The sequence below is a fragment of the Mesoplodon mirus genome (assembly GCF_964341445.2).
Source record: "Mesoplodon mirus genome assembly, chromosome: 4".
NCBI lineage: Eukaryota > Metazoa > Chordata > Mammalia > Artiodactyla > Ziphiidae > Mesoplodon > Mesoplodon mirus.
The window spans coordinates 148,586,980-148,606,373 of NC_138979.1; the positions used below are offsets into that span (position 1 = coordinate 148,586,980).

The following is a 19,394-nucleotide window of genomic DNA, read 5'->3' on the forward strand; positions in this document are numbered from 1 at the left end:
GTATAGGAGGTGAAAGAGACATAACCCCTAGTTTCCTGGGATAAGGGAAAAGATGGAGGTGTGCTCCCAGGTTGCTGTGGAAACAGAGGGGAGAAGCATTTCACTCTGATTCAGGATTTTCCTTAGGCTCTGAGGCACACAGGAAAGTCTAAGTTAACTAGTTTAAAAAAAAAAAAAAAAAAAAGGAAGGAAGAACATTTCAGGAGGGGTGAAAGGCAGGAGCAAAGGCATTAGGGGATGACCGACTTGGTGGACAACTACAAGCGGTTGCTTCCTATGTCCTTCCAGCTATAACAAATCACCTGGAAAATTCATAGGTCACATTACTGCAATGGTAATAGCTGTTGAGGGGGAAAAAAAAGACTCAATTCATGAAATATTAAAACTGCAAGTGAACTGACCTTTTTACCAATCTTTATAGTATTAAGGGATTAAATGAGTAAATTATTGGTAATTAGACCCCCAGGGAGAATTTAATTTGCATTTAGATGTGATAAGTGTTTAGTAATTCAATACAAGTTTTGCTTTGGCCAGTACTGAGCTGGGTCTTAGGTTGGTGATAATGTAGATCAGGTATAGGGTGTTACCATTAGGCTAACTTTCATCATCTGTCAACAAAGGAACATTAAAATCTGTTTATTTTGTGGTTACTAAATGGCTTCTAGAAGTATTGTGGAAGAGAGCAGTACAGTAGAGTAACTTCTGTTCTTATGTGACCCTTATCCAAAATTGTAAGAACCTCTCAGGAATATTGATTATGACACTATCCCCATAGCACTGAGGGCAAAGGTATATTTTCATCTTCTTTAGATAGATGGGAAACCTGAGAATGATAATAATTGGGCTGCTTGCCAAAGATGTTACACACACACACCCCAAAGCAAAACCTGAAGCAGGTACAATTTTAACCATGCTAGAGCCTCTGAAGAATTGGTATCTTAACAACGTTTATTTGGACTATTTCTACATTTTATTCTTTGAGATTTCTTGTATTGACCCTAATTTTTACTGTTAAAAAGAATATAATGATTGATATCTATATAGCCTATATTCCTGCTTTCTGGTGTTTTTTATAGAAAACAAATCCTGAAGTTGAATTGTTGCATGAAAGGAAATGCACATAACACTTGGACAAAGGTCACAAAAACACTAACTCGAAAAGATATCTGCACCCCCATGTTCATAGCAGCATTGTTTACAATAGCCAAGATATAGAAACAACCTGTGTCTATCGATGGATGAACGGATAAAGAAGTTGTGATATATATACACAATGGAATATTAGCTATAAAAAATGAGGAAATCTTACCATTTATGTCAACATGGATGGACCTTGAAGGCATTATGCTAAGTGAAATAAGTCAGAAAAAAACAAATACTGTATGATCTAAAAAACAAACAGGAAAAACAAAACAACCAATTCACAGAAAAACAGATCAGATTTGTGGTTACCAGAGGCCGGGTGTAGGGGGAGGAGGAATTGGAGGAAGGTGGTCAAAAGGTTTAAACTTCTGGTTATAAGATAAGTAAGTACTAGGGATGTAATGTATACAACATGATAACCACAGCTAACATTGATGTATGATATATAGGAAAGTCGAGAATAAATCCTAAGAGTTCTCATCACAAGGAGAAAATATATATTTCCTTTTCTTCTTTCTTTTTATTGTATTTATATGAGAAGGTGAATGTTAGTTGAACCTATTGTGGTAATCATTTCACAGTATTTGTAAATCAGATTGTCATGCTTGTACACCTTAAACTTACACAGTGAAGTTACATCAATTATTTCTCAATAAAACTGGAATAAATACTTTGACATGTATTTGTCAAATTGGTCACCGAAAGAAATCATTCTTGAAATAGCTATGTGTTGAATGTGACCATGTGCCTAGCTCTGGGCAAAACGTTTCTAATGCATTATCTCATTCAGTCCTTGGAAAAAACCTAGGAGGAAGGCACTACCTGGTTTATAGATGGGAACACTGAGGCTTAGCAGGGTAAATACAGCCAGAGGATTATGGGGAGAGACCCCATAGAGACCAGTTTATGCTCCTACCAGCAGAGGCTGGAGGTGCTGATTTCCCTACACTGTAGTAGGAGTGGGCATGTTAACTACCCTTATAAGTATTTGCCAACTTGGAAGAGGTAAAGTGTCATTTACCTTGCAGTTCTTACATGTCTGTCTTGGATAGGATTGGACATCTTGACATGTTTATTGTCTATTTGCATTTATAATTTTATGAATTGCCTGTTCACTTCCTCTGCCCCTTTTTTACTAGATTGTTTATCCTCTTTTCTTAATGATTTATACATATTATAAATAGTAACACTTTGTCACATGTTGCAAATCCTTTTCTCCCCAGCTTGTTTTAACTTTGTTTTGTGTCTGTTGACAAGCAGGACTTTAAATTTCATAGATTGTAAATCTGTGGATCTTTTATGGCTGTAGAAATTTGTTATCCCCATCCCATTCCTAGGAGTGTATTTTTTCCCATGTTTTCTTTCTTTCTATAATTTCCACCTCAACATTTATCTGAGATTATTTGTGTGTAAGGAGTGAGGTAAAGATATTTTCCAAAAGGCTACCTAGTTGTCTAAACACCACTTATTGAATAATCCATCTTTTCCCACTGATTTGAACCATATTCTCTTTCAGCCAAATTGATTTCTAGTTTTGGACTTTTCTTGAGGGGGTAGAGCACTGTTTACATTACCGTAATTTTATAATATGTTTTAACATGTAGAGCAGGTCCTCCCTCATGGAAAGTTTGGGACAGTTTTAAAATATTTATGGTACCAAATAAACCTTGAAAAAAAATTGTCAAGTTTAAAAACATCCTTTGGGAATGTTGATTGAAATTTTGTTGAATTTAGATATTAGTTTAGATAGAATTGACAGCTTTGTAGTACTGAGTGTTCCAATTTAAGAACTTCATTTTTACTTATCTTTTCATACCCTTCAGTTGGTTTTATAGTCTTTTTTTCATATAAATCTTGTACTTCTGATCAATTATTTCCTAGATAATTTGGTTTTTTTGGTTGTATGAATGGGATTTTTGGCTCTTTAGATACACCAAATACCTTGACTTTTAATGATTTATGATTGTCCATCACACCGAACTCATTTTTTTAATAGATTAGGCTGAATTCTCCTGAGTTTTCTAGTCATACATTAAACAACTTCAAATAATGGTATCTTTGCCACCTTTTCCTAACAGTTTGATCTTTTGTTTCATTTCTAACAACTTTGGCGAGTACTTTCAGAATAATATTAAATAATAGTGGTGATAATTAGTCTTATTCGTTCTTAACTGTCACAGGAATTTTGTTAACATTTACCGTTCAGTTTGACGCTTCTGACCTGTGAAAATGTGTGTTAGTCATGTTAAAGAGACAATCTTTTAGTCTTTTCAAAAGAATTTTTTATTGGATTACAAGTTAAATTTTATCAAGTGCCTTTTAAACATCTATTGAAACTGTCATACTTATTCTTTCACCTATTAATAGAATAAGCTATAATAGATTTTGTAATAATATGCCCATTGTTATGCTCCTGAGAAAATTCCCACTTGGTCATAGTGAGTTTTTCTTTTTAAGATAATTCTGGATAGTATAGAAGTTTCTGGTTATTTGAGTATATTGCTACTGGGAAAAGCCTACATAAAATGAATCCTTCAGAATTAGAGGTAGTCCTTTAAAAATTTTATCAATTCATTCTAAAAAATTAGACTGGTTTATGTGACTAATTTTGACCATGTATTTACATGGAAATCTTCTATTTCTTCCAGGTTTTAAAATTTATTAGCAGATTATTCTTGCATGATTCCTTTAGTTTCCTTTGGAGCAGTGATTCATTTAAAAGCATTATTGAAGAAAGAATCTTTATTTTATAATTACAAGTCTCTGCATACATTGGAAAAGTTCTAGAACAGTTAGGTGGAAGATATCATTTATGATCTTTAAATGGTGCAAAGTTTTTAGAGTCTTCAGATTAGGAGCCACTACTTTTAAAATATGAAATTAGAAAGGGAACTCGGAGTGTATTCCCAGTTAATTTCTACCTCTTCCAAGTTAACAGAGGTGGTGCTGGAACTGATGCTTTTGGGCAGGGCTCTCACTGTGTTGGGGGCAGTTCCACAGCAGAATGAAAGGGGAGTAATGAGGAACCCTGTTTGCCAGCTGGTCACTGCAGCCAGTCGGTGAACCTGAGGTCCCAGACAGCTGGACAGGGACTGTGGGACCATGCCGCTGTCACATATTGGAGCATCGGAACTCTGGGGAACCCGCGCTCTGTTCTGGGGGAGACTGGCCCAAGATAGCCAGTTATAACTAGGCAATTGGGAATCCCAGGGTTCACATATGTCTAACAAAGCATGATGATTTTCTGGTGTGTTTTACATCTTGAAGAAAGAAAAAAGTAATTTGGGGAGTATTTGAACTATCAAACTTGCTCGTACATTAGGTGCAGGTAGGTTCATTACACATTATTCTTTTTTCCCTTCTTTTAATATACAGCTACTCTCCAGAGAGACCGAATCTTCAAACATTTTACCAGGAAGCGCCAAAGGGCTATGCGAAGGCGAGTCCACCAGATCAACGGACATAAGTTCATGGCCACATACCTGAGGCAGCCCACCTACTGCTCTCACTGCAGGGAGTTTATCTGGTAAGAGGTCCCCTGGCTTCTCTCCTCCCAAGAGCTGAGACTTCCTCTGGTTGTGTGTGATTTCAGGAGAAAGCATGATTATTAAGAATTGTTTTAGAATCTGATTTTTTTCCTCTTACTCTAATATGTTGACCTAGAAATTTTAATCCCCAACAAAAAAATTACACAATTTACAGATTAAGTTTTATATGTTATTTCTTTTGCCAATCATGTTGGTAAAAGTGCTAATGAATCATGAACTGGTTAAAAAGCACTAATTAGAGAGAGAGGCTAATCAGTTAATAAATGATCTATCCCTAAGGAGGAAAGATATATCAACAGTATTTCTCTAAGAAGGCATGAATCACATTAAGACTTATGGAATTAATTGTTGCAAGTAAACTAAACATACAGTAGTCTTCAGCCTTATAGTATGTACACAAAGGTAATAGCTTTCAGTGATCACATACTATAATCCCTGGCATTTAAGAATCAAGATAATTAATAGTTGAGAAATTCTAGATGATTTGGGGCAATATCTTACTATACACGTTACTCAAGTGGCAAATCTATAATGTAAAACAAATTTAAGTAATAGTTATCTTCAATTAGAGGCAACATTAAACATATTTATTTGCAGAGAGAAGGAAGAAATACCCTCACATGCACAAAACATACACATACACACCCTTCTCAGGAGGAAGAAACACACTCTCATATCTGCAGCATAAAAGGAGATCTTTTTTGTTGTTGCAAACTTTAGTCATTTTGTTTAAGGCAGAAACACTTGATTCAGATCCATTTCTGAGTATTGATCAATTACTTTGTGTTTTGTGGGGGTTTTTGTGATTACTTTGGATTTTATACCTTTTAACAGTCAGAATGCAGGCTTAGTTTGTGTTTCTGGCCTTTTTAATCAAGAATATGGTCTTGTCTATGATCCTTTTAAAGTACTATTAGAATCTGTTTGCTAGTATTTTATTGAGGATTTTTGTGTCTATGTTCATCAGTGATATTGGCCTGTAATTTTCTTTTTTTTGTGATATTTTTGTCTAGTTTTGGTATCAGGGTGATGGTGGCCTCACAGAATGAATTCAGAAGTCTTCCTTCCTCTGCAATTTTTGGGAATAGTTTCAGAAGGGTAGGTGTTAACTCCTGTCTAAATGTTTGGTAGAATTCACCTGTGAAGCCATCTGATCCTGCACTTCTGTTTGTTGAGAGCTTTTAAATTACTGATTCAATTTCAGTACCGGTAATTGGTCTGTTCATATTTTCTATTTCTTCCTGGTTCCATCTTGGGAGACTGTACCTTTCTAAGAATTTGTCCATTTCTTCTAGGTTGTCCATTTTATTGGCGTTATAGTTGCTCATAGTAATCTCTTATGATCCTTTGTATTTCTGTGGTGTCTGTGGTAACTTCTCGTTTTTCATTTCTGATTTTATTGATTTGGTCCCTCTCTCTATTTTTCCTAGATGAGTCTGGCTAAAGGTTTATCAATTTTTTTAATCTTTTTGAAGAACCAGCTTTTAGTTTCATTTATCTTTTCTATTGCTTTTTAAGTCTCTATTTCACTTATTTCTGTTCTGATCTTTATGATTTCCTTCCTTCTACTAACTTTGGGTTTTGTTTGTTCTTCTTTCTCTAGTTGTTTTAGGTGTAAGTTTAGGTTGTTTATTGAGATTTTTCTTGTTTCCTGAGGTAAGCTTGTATCACTATAAACTTCCTTCTTAGAACTGCTTTGGCTGTGTCCCATAGGTGTTGTGTTTTTTTTAATATTTATTTATTTTTGGCTGTGTTGGGTCTTCGTTGCTGTGCACGGGCTTTCTTTTAGTTGTGGCGAGCGGGGGCTACTCTTCGTTGCGGTGCACAGGCTTCTCATTGTGGTGGCTTCTCTTGTTGTGGAGCATGGGCTCTAGGCACGCAGGCTTCAGTAGTTGTGGCTTGGGGTCAGTAGTTGTGGCTCATGGGCTCTAGAGCACAGGCTCAGTAGTTGTGGCACACGGGCTTAGCTGCTCCATGGCATGTGGGATCTTCCTGGCAGGGATCGAACCTGTGTCCCCTGCATTGGCAGGCGGATTCTCAACCACTGTGCCACCAGCGAAGTCCCATGTCCCATAGGTTTTGGATTGTCACGTTTTTCATTTTCATTTGTCTCTAGGTATTTTTTTTATTTCCTCTTTGATCTCTTCAGTGATCCATCGGTTGTTTAGTAGCATACTGTTTAGCCTCCATCTGTTTGTTTTTTTTTGCAGTTTTTTTTTCTTGTAGTTGACTTCTAATTTCATAGTGCTGTGGTTGGAATATATGGTTGATATTTCACTTTTCTTAAATTTACTGAGGCTTCTTTTGTGGCCTAGCATGTGATCTATCAAGAATGTTCCATGTGCACTTGAAAAGAATGTGTATTCTGCTGCTTTTTGGGTGAAATGCTCTATAAATATCAATTATGCTCTATAAATATCAGTAAATATCGTTTGGTCTAATGTGTCATTTAAGGCCTGTGTTTCCTTATTGATTTTCTGTCTGGATGATCTGTCCATTGATGTAAGTGGGGTGTTAAAGTCCCCTACTATTATTGTGTTACTGTTGATATCTCCTTTTATATCTATTAATATTTGCCTTATGTATTAAGGTGCTCCTATGTTGGGTGCATATATATTTACAATTATTATATCTTCTTGGATTGATCCTTGATCATTATGTAGTGTCCTTCTTTGTCTCTTGAAACAGTATTTATTTTAAAGTCTATTTTATCTGATACAAGTATTGCTGCTCCAGCTTTCTTTTGATTTCCATTTGCGTGGAATACCTTTTTCCATCCCCTCACAAATATCATATGATATCATGTGGAATCTAAAAAAATGATACAAAGGAACTTATTTACAAAACAGAAATAGACTCACAGACATAGAAAATAAATTTATGCTTACCAAAGGCAGAAGGAGGGGGCAGAGATAAATTAAGGGTTTGGGATTAACAGATACATACTACTATATATAAAACAGACAAACAACAAGGACCTACTGTATAACACAGGCAACTATATTCAATATCTTGTAATAACGTATAATGGAAAAGAATCTGAAACAGAACATATAGATATATACATATATATGTATATATATATAAAATGAATCACTTTGCTATGCACCAGAAACTAACACAGCATTGTAAATCAACTATACTTCAATAAAATAAATTTTAAAAAGAAATAAGACATTAAGTTTGTACACAATAAAAAATTAATAAAATATAAAAGAAAGAAAAAGTATAGAGTCTTGTCTAAACCAAAGGCCCTAAACTGGCTGTCGATATGTATGAAGCCTAAAACTGTAGTCTTTAGGAAGAGGTTCCTATTCCATTTTTTAATGAAAAAATTAGCATCTCTGGCAACTTTGAGCCCATTTTTCTTCTTTGCATGCTCCAGTTAGACTCACCTCTCCCTAGATTTGCCTGACCAGAAGGGTAACTGTCTGTTGCTGTTTTATTTCATGTCACACCATTTGGCTTCCCTCCTTTACGTGACCTGCCAGCCCCTGTAGGCATTTGTGGTGACAACCTGTGATCTCAACTAACGTTCTTAATGGAAACTTACTTGATAATTTCACCAAATTTTTTTCTACCCAGGAAACTTTAACTCCCACCTAACTGGCCTTGTGAAACACACACACACACACACACACGACACACACACACATGCACACCCACTTAAAATAGTGGTTATGTGTTTTATATATATACACACACACATACACACATATATATATATATGATTAAGCACATGGACTCTGGCATTCAATCTTATCACCAACTAGATGTGTGAACCTAGACAAGCTATATAACCCAGCAGTGTCTCCTCATTTGCAAAACAGAGACAATAATTTTATTTTATTTACATAATAAACTTTTATTTGCACTTAGAGTGCCAGGCACTGTTCTAAGTATTTTACATTATCAACACTTTTTATCTTCATGATAACCTTATAAAGTAGGTACTGTTATTATTATACCTTTTTATATATTAAGAAACAGTGGCTCAAAGTAGTTAACAACTTGCCCCAAATCACATCCAGGCCATCCAGTTTCAGGATCTGTGGTCTAGGCCATCCTATTATATGTGCTACCTCACGTGGCTTTTATGGGGATTAAATGAGATGGTATACATCAGCTGCTTGGTTCATTGCCTGGCATATCCTACTGGCTTAGTAAAATGTGGTTTTTGTTAGTAAGAATGAGAATCATATCACCATCACCCAGAGACTGTATTAGGGAGAGACAGAGATGGAAGCTGTGGGCATATTGTGACCGCATTTCTGCTCCCCAGTGGACTCTGGGTGATGTGGGCACAGGGAAGATGGAAGATGCCTCAGGTCAGGCAGCTGGAGTGGACTCACCTGTTTACATCCATATGTATATCTACATCTGTTTACTTCACCCTCTGCATGTCTTTATGTGTATGTGAGAGGGAATGATCAATAAGGCAGTAAAGTGACACTTCAGGAAGAGGCTCAGTCATACACACAGAGGAGGGTTTATTTTCACTGAGGACTTGGGGGATTGCCACAGCGATGGGTAGAATGAGAATTGCCAAACTCACCTGTTTGCGATTCGGAGCATTCTAACTCATCAATTTCCTCCTTGTCTTGTGGTAACAAAAAAGGGCTCAAAAAGGACATTATTTCTGCTGCTTCTCTGAAATTGTGTTTTTTATAAAGGACCAGAGGATGAAATTTGTTTTCCTTAACTACTGTAATTATAGGAACATTGTTGCTGAAATATTTGACTAATGGTTTCTTTTTTCTCTATTGTCTTGAACAGGGGTGTATTTGGGAAACAGGGTTATCAATGCCAAGGTAAGAAAACATTTTAAAACTATGTTTAATCTTGTTCCTGTGTTAAAAAGTGATTATACCAAGAGGAAACAGGATACATTCCATTAATATTTTGATAAATAACTCTCTGTAGGTCAAATGAGACCCCCATAGAATTACAACCCTTTAGTTTTGTTTAAATTTTAGCCATGTCTTTTTGTAGACAAAGTAGAGGGGATGTTTTTATTCCTGAATCCAGAATACCTATATAAGTGTAGTTGTTTAAAGTTTTGTCTCTGTAGGATCATGAACATACTAAAAGGTAATGTGATTTTGTGAGCAGGACCCCTTGAGTCTTGAAGATAAATTTTTGGTTTTTTACAATCCCCTTGTCCATAGGGATGAGAAGTAGCACAATGCTGATTTCTCTTTACCTGAATTGGAAATAGAAGCTATTATCCAAGTTGCTTTTTTGGTTTTCTGAATTTAGTTAAATGTGAGAATGTTCAAAGTTAGGCTGTTAATTGTCTTGTAAGTTATTATCCATTCAATTTATTTTGATTTTCACAATTCTAAGATAACCTCAATTAGTGTTCCAGAAGAATTGGAATGAAATAAAAAAGGAAAGAGTAAAAGAAGACTCCTTAATCTGGAGGTTTAGCCAGGCTGGATTGGACTTTTCTTTTATTTGGGCCTCCCTCATCATTAACTTGAGTGTCATCTCATGGTTTGTCCATATGGCACCTATTATCTTAATTTGCACCCTACAGATCATTGGTAAAATAGTACTGCCTATCGTAGAGTGGTAACCTATGGTAAACTAGGTACACATAAAGAAATCCCACCTTCTCTTCTGAAGGAGGGGAAGTAAAACATTATTTCCCTTAGAAGAATGGAATAAGACATACATTTGGATGTAATTTTGACTTTAATATGTATGAACAATTCTACTGAGTTCTCCAATTTAGGAAAAACTGAATTGATATGACAGCAATAATTGACCTTCTGCTATTAATTTCAGCCCCAAATGAGAGCATAGTTCACAGGTCAGAATCAATGTCACTTTTTGGGTTGGACCTCTCCAGCACAGGGGTATGCTCTGTCCATCTCATGCATACAAAGATAACTTGAGAACCTCTTGGTAAACAAGATTACATTTTTGAGTTTAAAAATACATGATTTGTGACGTATCTGTTGGCTTTTTTAGTTTATTTCTTTTACCATGGCCTGTAGTGCCAGGATATTTGAAGAGCTGATTTTCAGTGGGCCACCTGTTAAAGGACCAGGAAAGAACACTGGTCAGGAGACATGAGGACACTAATTTGTTCACATCTTGCAAAGGGATATAAAACCACATGCCTAGTTGGAAGGATATACCAATCATGCTAAAAAGAGCAAACAGATTAAAGCAGACTTCAGAACAAGGAAAGTTATAAAGGATAAGGAAGGGCATTATGTAATGATAAAAGTCAGTTTTCCAAGAAGACATAAAAATCTTTAATGTATATGCGCCTAATAACAGGGCATCAAAATACTTAAGGTAAAAAATGATAGAACTGCAAGGAGATATAAACAAATCCACTATTATAGTTGGATTTAATTTTATTTCATATCTCAGCAATTTCTGATTCTGATTGCTCAGCAATTTTCTGCCTGATCCAGCAGGCAGAAAATCAGTAAGAATATAGTTGACCTAAACAGCACTATCACAACTTGATCAAATTGACATTTATAGAATTCTCCATCTAAGAGCAGCAGAACTCACATTCTTCTCAAGCTTACTAGGAACATTTACCAACATAGACCACATTCTGGGACATTGAAACAAACCATAACAAATATAAAAGAATAGAAATCATGGAAAGTATCTTCTCAGACCACAGTGGAATTAAACTAGAAATAAATAACAAAAAGATAGCTCAAACACCTCCAAATATTTGAAGATTAAGCTACATATTCTAAATAGCACATGGGTCAAAGAAGACTCAAGAGGAAATAAAAAATATTTTAAATCAAATGAAAATACAATTTATCAAAATTTGTGGGAGGCAGTGAAAGCAGTGCTCAGAGGAAAATTTAGAGTATTAAATGCATATATTAGAAAAGAATAAAGGTCTAAAATCAATAATCTAAGTTTCCATCTTAAAAAGGAGAGAAATTTAAGCCTAAAGTGAGCAACAGAAAATAAATAACAAAAATAGAGTGGAAAACAGTAAAATTGAAATTAGGAAAACAATTTTAAAATCCACAAAACCAAAAGCTATCAATAATTCTCCAAAAAGATCAATAAAATTGATAAACCTGTAGCCAAGCTGACTGTGAAAAAAACAAATGCCTTGGAATATAAGATTTTTCTATGTGAAGGATTCCCTCATATAAAAAGACCAGTTCTCTGGGCACTTTCAATTTGGTTCTCCTGAGAATTCAATCTGATGAAAGCTAGATTTGTTTTAGATTATAGTGCTACTTGCTGACATGTCATCTGTCTTTATGTATTTAATCCTAGAAACTTCCATATGTCTTGAAAGATCTTAAAAATGATGTGTATTTTCATATTGCTTCATTGCACATGTTCATCCTTTAATGGAAACTGGACTCTGTACTCTATCAGTTGTCTGAATGAAAATTTTAAAAAATGTTATTTAGAAAGTTCTAACTATTCAAGCCATGGATTGGGTCATTCTGCAAATACTTAATGAGTGCCTACTTTGTTCAAGTCATCATGCTGGCTGGGAATCCTGAGGACATTAGAGGCTGTATGTGGAAGATCTGAAATGAGGGAAGCCAGCTAGAGTTTGTAGGAGACTAGAGGAGGGAGAGAGTTTCAGTCTAGAAGGGGAGCCATGGGGAGGATATTTTCATAAACGAGACATTTTTTAAAGTTGTGTCTTGTTACACATTTAAAGTTTAGTGATGCGATAGGAAAAGAAGATACCCCAGGGATTGAGAGGGACATGGACAGTGTGTTGGGGAGAGTGAAGACTTGCTCCAGGAGGAGAACCTGGTCTAGTTTTTAGTGGAACAAAGAGCCCCCAGAGAAGAAAGGTGACAGGTGAGCCTGGGGTGGGCTTGGGAGAGCCTGAAACCCATCTGGGAAATGTCAACTCTAGTTTGACTGACTGTGAGACACGATGGAATGCTTTAGATTATGGGCCTGAGGTGGCCAGAATCATATTCCTCTGGAGGTTGGGGCAGGAAGGAGTAAAGCCAGGAAGGATGACATTAGTTCCGGACCTGAGTATGAATAGTTCAAGCATGAGTAAAGGCCTGAGTTAGGGTGGTGGTAAGGAATATAGGAAGAACGAGAGCACTGGCTGCCATCATGTGGGCCCACCGTCTAAATCAAGTCACCGTGGCCTGGTGCCTCCAATAAATGTATAATCGCTGGATTTAATTTCCTAGTGTGCACCTGTGTCGTCCACAAGCGCTGCCATCATCTAATTGTTACAGCCTGCACCTGCCAAAACAATATTAACAAAGTGGATTCAAAGGTAAGATAGCAGTTTGCTGATTAAGTGCCTGCATGAGCTCAGGCGTGCACATTCTCTCTATCTCACTCTCTCGCTCCGTCTCTCTTGCTCGCCCTCTCTCCCCCTCTCTCTGCCTCTATCTCTCTTTCTCTCTCTCCCTCCCTCCTTCCCTCTGTCTTTTTCTTCCTCCCTCTCATTCCCAATTCCCTTCCACACTCCTTGAAGCCAATGGTGGTATCAGAATTGAAATTTCTCTCCTTTTTGTATTATGGCATTTGTATTTCTATACTTGCATAGCTTGACCTGTCCTTGAAACGACTCCATTAGTGATCAGCTGGGTAAAAGCTCTAGGGGTCAGTTCTACTAATTTGAAGAGAGATTTCCCTGAGTTTGGCATCAGATGATTGGGATTTGAACGTAGAATCCAGCCTCTGCTAGCCAGCTTCTCTCTCAGCCTCAGACCTAAAATAGGATCAATACTACAAGATAGAATCGATATGGTAAGTATGTTGTTAAGTGTAAATTGCACTTCCTAAATAAAGTGACTTTTGGCCCCCTCCAGCCTCTCGAGGAATTTCAGGGAGGATCTGTATCTATACATAAAGGCTTGAACATCCCTCTTGCCCTTAGCATTGCATCCAGCTGAGGTGGGTGTACATTCTAAATTCTGGAGGTAGAAGGCACTTGGAGTATTACCAACAGTTAGCAGTGGATTTACAGATGCATTGAAGAGTCTGACTCTGGAACTTGATGGTTCTTTACAGTATACACCCAGGATTGCTATAGAGTACACACAGAGGCGTGTGTACTTTCTTTTATGAGAAAGAGGCCAGAAACGTTTCAAGAGGAGTAATATTGCCCCACAACTTGTTATGTGTGGCTCTGTTGTTATTGCTTCCAACTGTGATATAGACTATAGAGCCTATGCCTAATTTAACTATTCGCTGGAAACAGTATGTGAGATTTCACCTGATCCTGAGAAGTGATCGTCTGTGAGATAAAAGCAGAATCTTTGCACTCAGATATCAAAATACAAAGACAGGCAGAGGCTGGAAGGGCTCAATAAGATCACCAGTTGAATGTCACTTTGGAATAAATTCCTTCTGTGGTGCCCTGTCCTCTGGGTGTCACCCCATCCTCATGACACAATTTCTGGAAGAACTTGTGGTGATAGCAAGTGTATGTTGCCTATAAACGACTTTTTGAATCCTGAAGTTAAAAGGTTCTAGAAATAGACATGGGTGTGAGGAATTGGCCAGGAGAGAAACACAGCCAAGAGAATGTAAAAGGTGAAATGAATATTTAAATTTCTATTCATCTCCCAAGATGGTGGACAGTTTAACGTATACCACACATTTCTGTCCAGCCAGTCTTGTTCACTAGAAAATGTGCTTCGTCTGCGTGGTAAGGCCTGGGTAATTCATCGTGGCTGAGCAGTAATAGTATACTCATCTCAGGTGTCATAGTAACACTTTGCATTTGGTGGGCTCCTGTTACAGTTTTCACAAAAGGTGTGGGTATGGAATTTCAGCTCTCATCCTCCTGTTTCCGTGCTACAGATTGCTGAGCAGAGGTTCGGAATCAACATCCCACACAAGTTCAGCGTCCACAACTACAAGGTGCCAACATTCTGTGATCACTGTGGCTCCCTGCTCTGGGGGATAATGCGACAAGGACTTCAGTGTAAAAGTGAGATTCTGGGGTGCTTGGTACCCACTTCCTCTTGAGAACACCTTGCTGCGAGCTTTCAGAATTCTGCAGTTCAGACTCTGACCTAGGACAGATGGTTTTAGATACCTTGTAAATGAACATCTTAGTGGCTCTCTCTATATGTATGTGTCCCTTGTCAGGAACGTAAAGAGAGCTACATGTGATCCACAGATTTCCTAACCATGGAATGTTTACTCACTTGCTAAATGAAATGTCCTGTCTAGTTAGCTAGGCTGCTGGCTATCCTCTATCTAGTACTGAGTACAGCCTAGTCATTGTGTATTTCCATAGGTATTTGAAAGAGGAAAAGTTGGGATCTGGTCAGAAAGGGAAGATGGTAGGAGGTGAGGTGGCCAGCAGAGAAGGTTGAGTTATGAGTAAGAACTAGCAGGAGAGTTGGTTTGATCACCTCACCAGAAATAAGCAGGAATTGAGTTATAAAAGCATAACTGCAGGGCTTCCCTGGTGGCGCAGTGGTTGAGAGTCCGCCTGCTGAGGCAGGGGACGCGGGTTCGTGCCCCGGTCCGGGAAGATCCCACATGCCGCGGAGCGGCTGCGCCCGTGAGCCATGGCCGCTGAGCCTGCACGTCCGGAGCCTGTGCTCCGCAACAGGAGAGGCCACAACAGTGAGAGGCCCGTGTACCGCAAAAAAAAAAAAAAAAAAGCATAACTCAGTCCACCCTGTGTCTTCTCAAAGAGCATGATAGAGATCAGAGAGTAGGTGGAACGAAGGACACTTCAGCCTTGGCCGTGCGAGGGCATATGCACTTCAACAGCCATGTCCAGTGGAGCCTGAGTTTGGAGCTTTTGCCTCAGCAGAGGATAAGGATATGGGAGCTGGTCCCTGTCCTGTTAGGAGCTGAGGGGCTGTTGGCCTGGAGTCATCTCTCATTGAGTGTTGCTGTAACAATCTGGCTGTCGTGGGGTGCACTGTCCTCGGCTGAAATACATGTGAGTTTCAGCCTGAAGCCTGAGACACATTCTGAGTCACCAGGGGAGGCAGAGTTCATGTCAGTACAACGGGACAGCTTCCACGGGCTGCCTGGACTTAACCAGACCTGCTTCTAGTAACAGAAAGGGGCTAGTCACTTGTCTTTAAGAAAGACAAATTCTTTTATTTCTCCAGAGCACCATTTAATTATTCTTTTTTCATAGATACCTGAAATAATTCTTTTTCAACCAAAACAGCAGCCAACTCACATGTAGCTTTGTTTCAGGCACTGCTTGATCATTAGCTGGGTGGTGTCACCCAGGTGTGGGTTTCTAGTGTGAAAGTCACGTTCTGCTTTCGTATGGTTGTTGCCGACAGGCAGAGCCATGGGTGGGGTTCATCTGCATTGCACTTGTCCCTGGTGCTGCCGAGGGTAGCACGCCTGCAGTGTTTCAGCTCCTATCATTTTTGCTTTTATGGTCACGTGGAGCTTTAGAAAGGCCACTGCAGGCTTGTATGTCTCCGTACCAGCCTTGCTGAGAGAGGTGGATTTCCTATGAATCTAATGAAGCTTAAGCCTTGGAGCTCCTCCCTTGCAAGTTACCTTCCAAGTTCTCTACTTGATGAAGTGCTCTTTTTCTTAAAGAGGATAACCCTAAATTGCATAACTTCAGGCACCACAAAACCTGGCTCTGTGTATGCTTCCAAAGATGGGCTGACACACCTCAACGCATCTGACGCTGCTTTATCCCTGCCTCCGATCAGCAGGGCCCGTGTCAAGAAACCATGTCAGAACTCCGAGCTGATTAAACCTCGGCTCTTTCATCATCCCAAGTCAGCTTCCTGTGCACCAGGAGCTTAGCTTGCTTCGCTCTCCTCTTCCAACTGCCACTTGCCTTGACCTTTAAAAAAAGTTGCTTTTTGTCACCCATGAAGCCACAGGCTGCAAGCACTGAGAAATTCAGCTGCTGCACAGGATGCCGCGTTCTGTGCTGTGAGGGCCACCCAAAGACAGTGCTCAGAAAAAGCTTTACTTAGAGGCTTTTCTCTCAGAAACACCAGTTCCATCCTGTCTGAACAGCCATCTACATGTGGCTGTTAGATTGCTACCTTTTATTGAGAGTTACAAGGAATGGCATAAAGTCGACTGGCACGTTTCCTTGTTATTTAATCGAGTGAGCTGTTGCCGTGATGAATGTTTTGATCTCTGTATTGAATCATGCTGGGAAATCAGTGATGACTTTTAAAATATGATTTAAGTGAATGTCTTGCATCAAGTCACAGTGAAAACAAAAAGAAATTTGAAATGTATTATTCTTCCGTATGCCAGGCTTACTGCTTTTGCACAAAACAGAACTAGAGAAAATCAGGGATTTACTTACACTCAGGGGTCGTTGTGAGTGTCAGTTGAATTTGATGAGAAGATATCGTTATTCAGCCTGTGCAGTTCCTCAGTCACGGTCTTTCAGGTTATCACAGCTCTCTTTCACAGCACATGTTGACGTGGCTCCTTTCTGAATGTGGATTCCCTTTTCCTCTTCCATCCAGTATGTAAAATGAATGTACACATTCGATGTCAGGCGAACGTGGCCCCAAACTGCGGAGTGAATGCGGCAGAGCTGGCCAAGACTCTGGCAGGAATGGGCCTCCAACCTGGAAGTATTTCTCCCTCCTCGGTGAGACTTTGCTATTTTCATATTTTGTAATTTAGAAGTTGTTCAGATGTGGCGAGCCCTAGTATTGTGTGTGGCATAATCAAAGTTCCTAGTCTCGGCAAATACAATAAACAGATTTATTGCATTTTTAAAGAGCATTTTGTTCCACAAATAAGGTTCTCTATACAATTATATAACAAGAAATAATGAGCGTGCAGATATAGCAAGAAGCAGAAAAGGGATTTTTTTTTTTTAAGCAGCTTCCTGTCATTGTGGTCTGGTGAAAAGCCTGGAATCCAGGGTCCTCGGTTCTGCTCTTGTCGGGGCCCCCGGCAGTGCAGTTGACGAGTAACTATGGGCCTTTGCTTCCTTTTCTCTGAAGGGGTTGAACTTAAAGAGCTGATGTTCTCCACGGGCCTGGAATCCAGCAGTTGTGTAGTATTTGTTTATGGATCGTGAATTTATCTCAAGTCCAGGCACAGACAGGAGTTCCTTCCTCTCAGAGGGAGTGGGTGGAGCATGTCAGTCGCTGTGCATGTGTTTTGTCCTGCCACCGCCCTGAGTGACCCTCCCCCACCTGCTGTTGTCCATTAGAGCTTCAGCCACATCCCAGGCCCACATCCTATTGCCGCCTTCCTGGCTGTGGTCTGCTGAGAATTGGGAAAGAGCCATGGTTATGGCTGAGGCTTCTGAAATGTGTAGCTTGATGCCGGGTTCAGGAAAATTCTAGACTTAACTGTCAAATATCTCTGGGCACTTAGGAAGGGAAGTGCAATCACTGTCAGGTTCTTGGTTATCCAAACAATGCCATCACTAACCACCCCATTTCCTTTTCACTGAAGGGCCCTGCCTGGTAAAGCAGGGGCTTGGATTGACATTGCATTTCTTGATTTCAGGAAGGCGTTGGCAGAGTCCTTCAAGTCTGTGTGTCCTTCTTGTGGACAGACAGGCAGGATGCTATACCATGAGGGGGATTTCCAGTGCATGGGACAGCTGTGCCTGAAGAGTGTAGGTTAGGGATTTTGGCCTGGCCCAGGGCTTCTGAAATACCGTGGAAATAAGCTAAGCCATGTGGCACAACCTCTAGGAATGGGCATCGCCACTTGTCACTTGAACCAAGTGTCTTTCATGTTCTGATACTAAATAGTGAGAAAGCCCAAATTACCTGTTAGCTGACAGTACAGCATTAAAGAGAGACATCTTTAGTCTATCAAAAGAGAAGAATGGGTTAAACAAACAAACAAACAAAAAGATTGAGAAACACTGGATTTAGAGTTTTCTGGCAGGGGAAGTATTTAAGTGGAGAAAGTGAGATTCAAGCTGGTAAAATTTTTCCACCTTTGAAAAATTTATGATCAGAAATCTAGAAGAGAAACTATTAAAATAATTGGATTTTAAAGGTGATCCATTTTATATCTTCAATCACTGTTTCACTGGGTTGAGTAAGAAAAATCCTTGCAGTTTCAGGGTATTGCCCAGCTGTTTATTACAAACATTGCTTAGAAGTTGCCCCAGATAAGCTTTTGTTTTAGCTAAATAGGTCAAATGCTCCAAGATGTCAGATTTTTGGTCCCTTATCTGGTGGTAGCTTGTCTTATAAATATCCCAAGGTAGACATCTGCACGTCACCTTGTCTTCAGGTAACACCCTCCCTGGGATGAGTCTTGTACTAGTGGGATGGGGCTAGAGAACTCCCCGAAGAGGCCACACCTACTTCTGGTTCTATGTGGTGAACCGGGAGCTCTCATTGTGTTGGTGGGCAAGTTGACCATGTATCAAAAGTCTTCAAAATTGGCCCAAAGAGTTGCCTTTCCAGAAAGTTATCTTAAGAAAATAGACGAGGGCTTCCCTGGTGGCACAGTGGTTGAGAGTCCACCTGCCGATGCAGGGGACACGGGTTCGTGCCCCGGTCCGGGAGGATCCCACATGCCGCGGAGCGGCTGGGCCCGTGAGCCATGGCCGCTGAGGCTGCGCGTCTGGAGCCTGTGCCCCGCAACAGGAGAGGCCACAACAGTGAGAGGCCCGCGTATCGCAAAAAAAAAAAAAAAAAAAAAAAAAAAGAAAGAAAATAGACGATGATGAGGATGATCGTGTTGATAAAGATGACAACACAGCTTAGGTTTATGGAATGTGCCGGGCACTGGTCTAAGTGCTTTAAGTGCAGTTAT

The 19,394-nt window shown here is 39.3% G+C and overlaps 1 protein-coding gene across 1 annotated transcript in view; it reads left to right on the forward strand.

Annotated features, from left to right (window-relative positions):
• Positions 1-19,394, forward strand: part of PRKCH (protein kinase C eta) — a 224,957-nt gene that overhangs the window by 115,359 nt on the left and 90,204 nt on the right. The window contains exons 3-7 of the mRNA XM_082617453.1: positions 4,519-4,669; positions 9,468-9,502; positions 12,863-12,951; positions 14,490-14,619; positions 17,120-17,247. Of these exons, the coding sequence (XP_082473579.1) occupies positions 4,519-4,669; positions 9,468-9,502; positions 12,863-12,951; positions 14,490-14,619; positions 17,120-17,247 (533 nt within the window). The remainder of the gene's footprint in view (positions 1-4,518; positions 4,670-9,467; positions 9,503-12,862; positions 12,952-14,489; positions 14,620-17,119; positions 17,248-19,394) is intronic.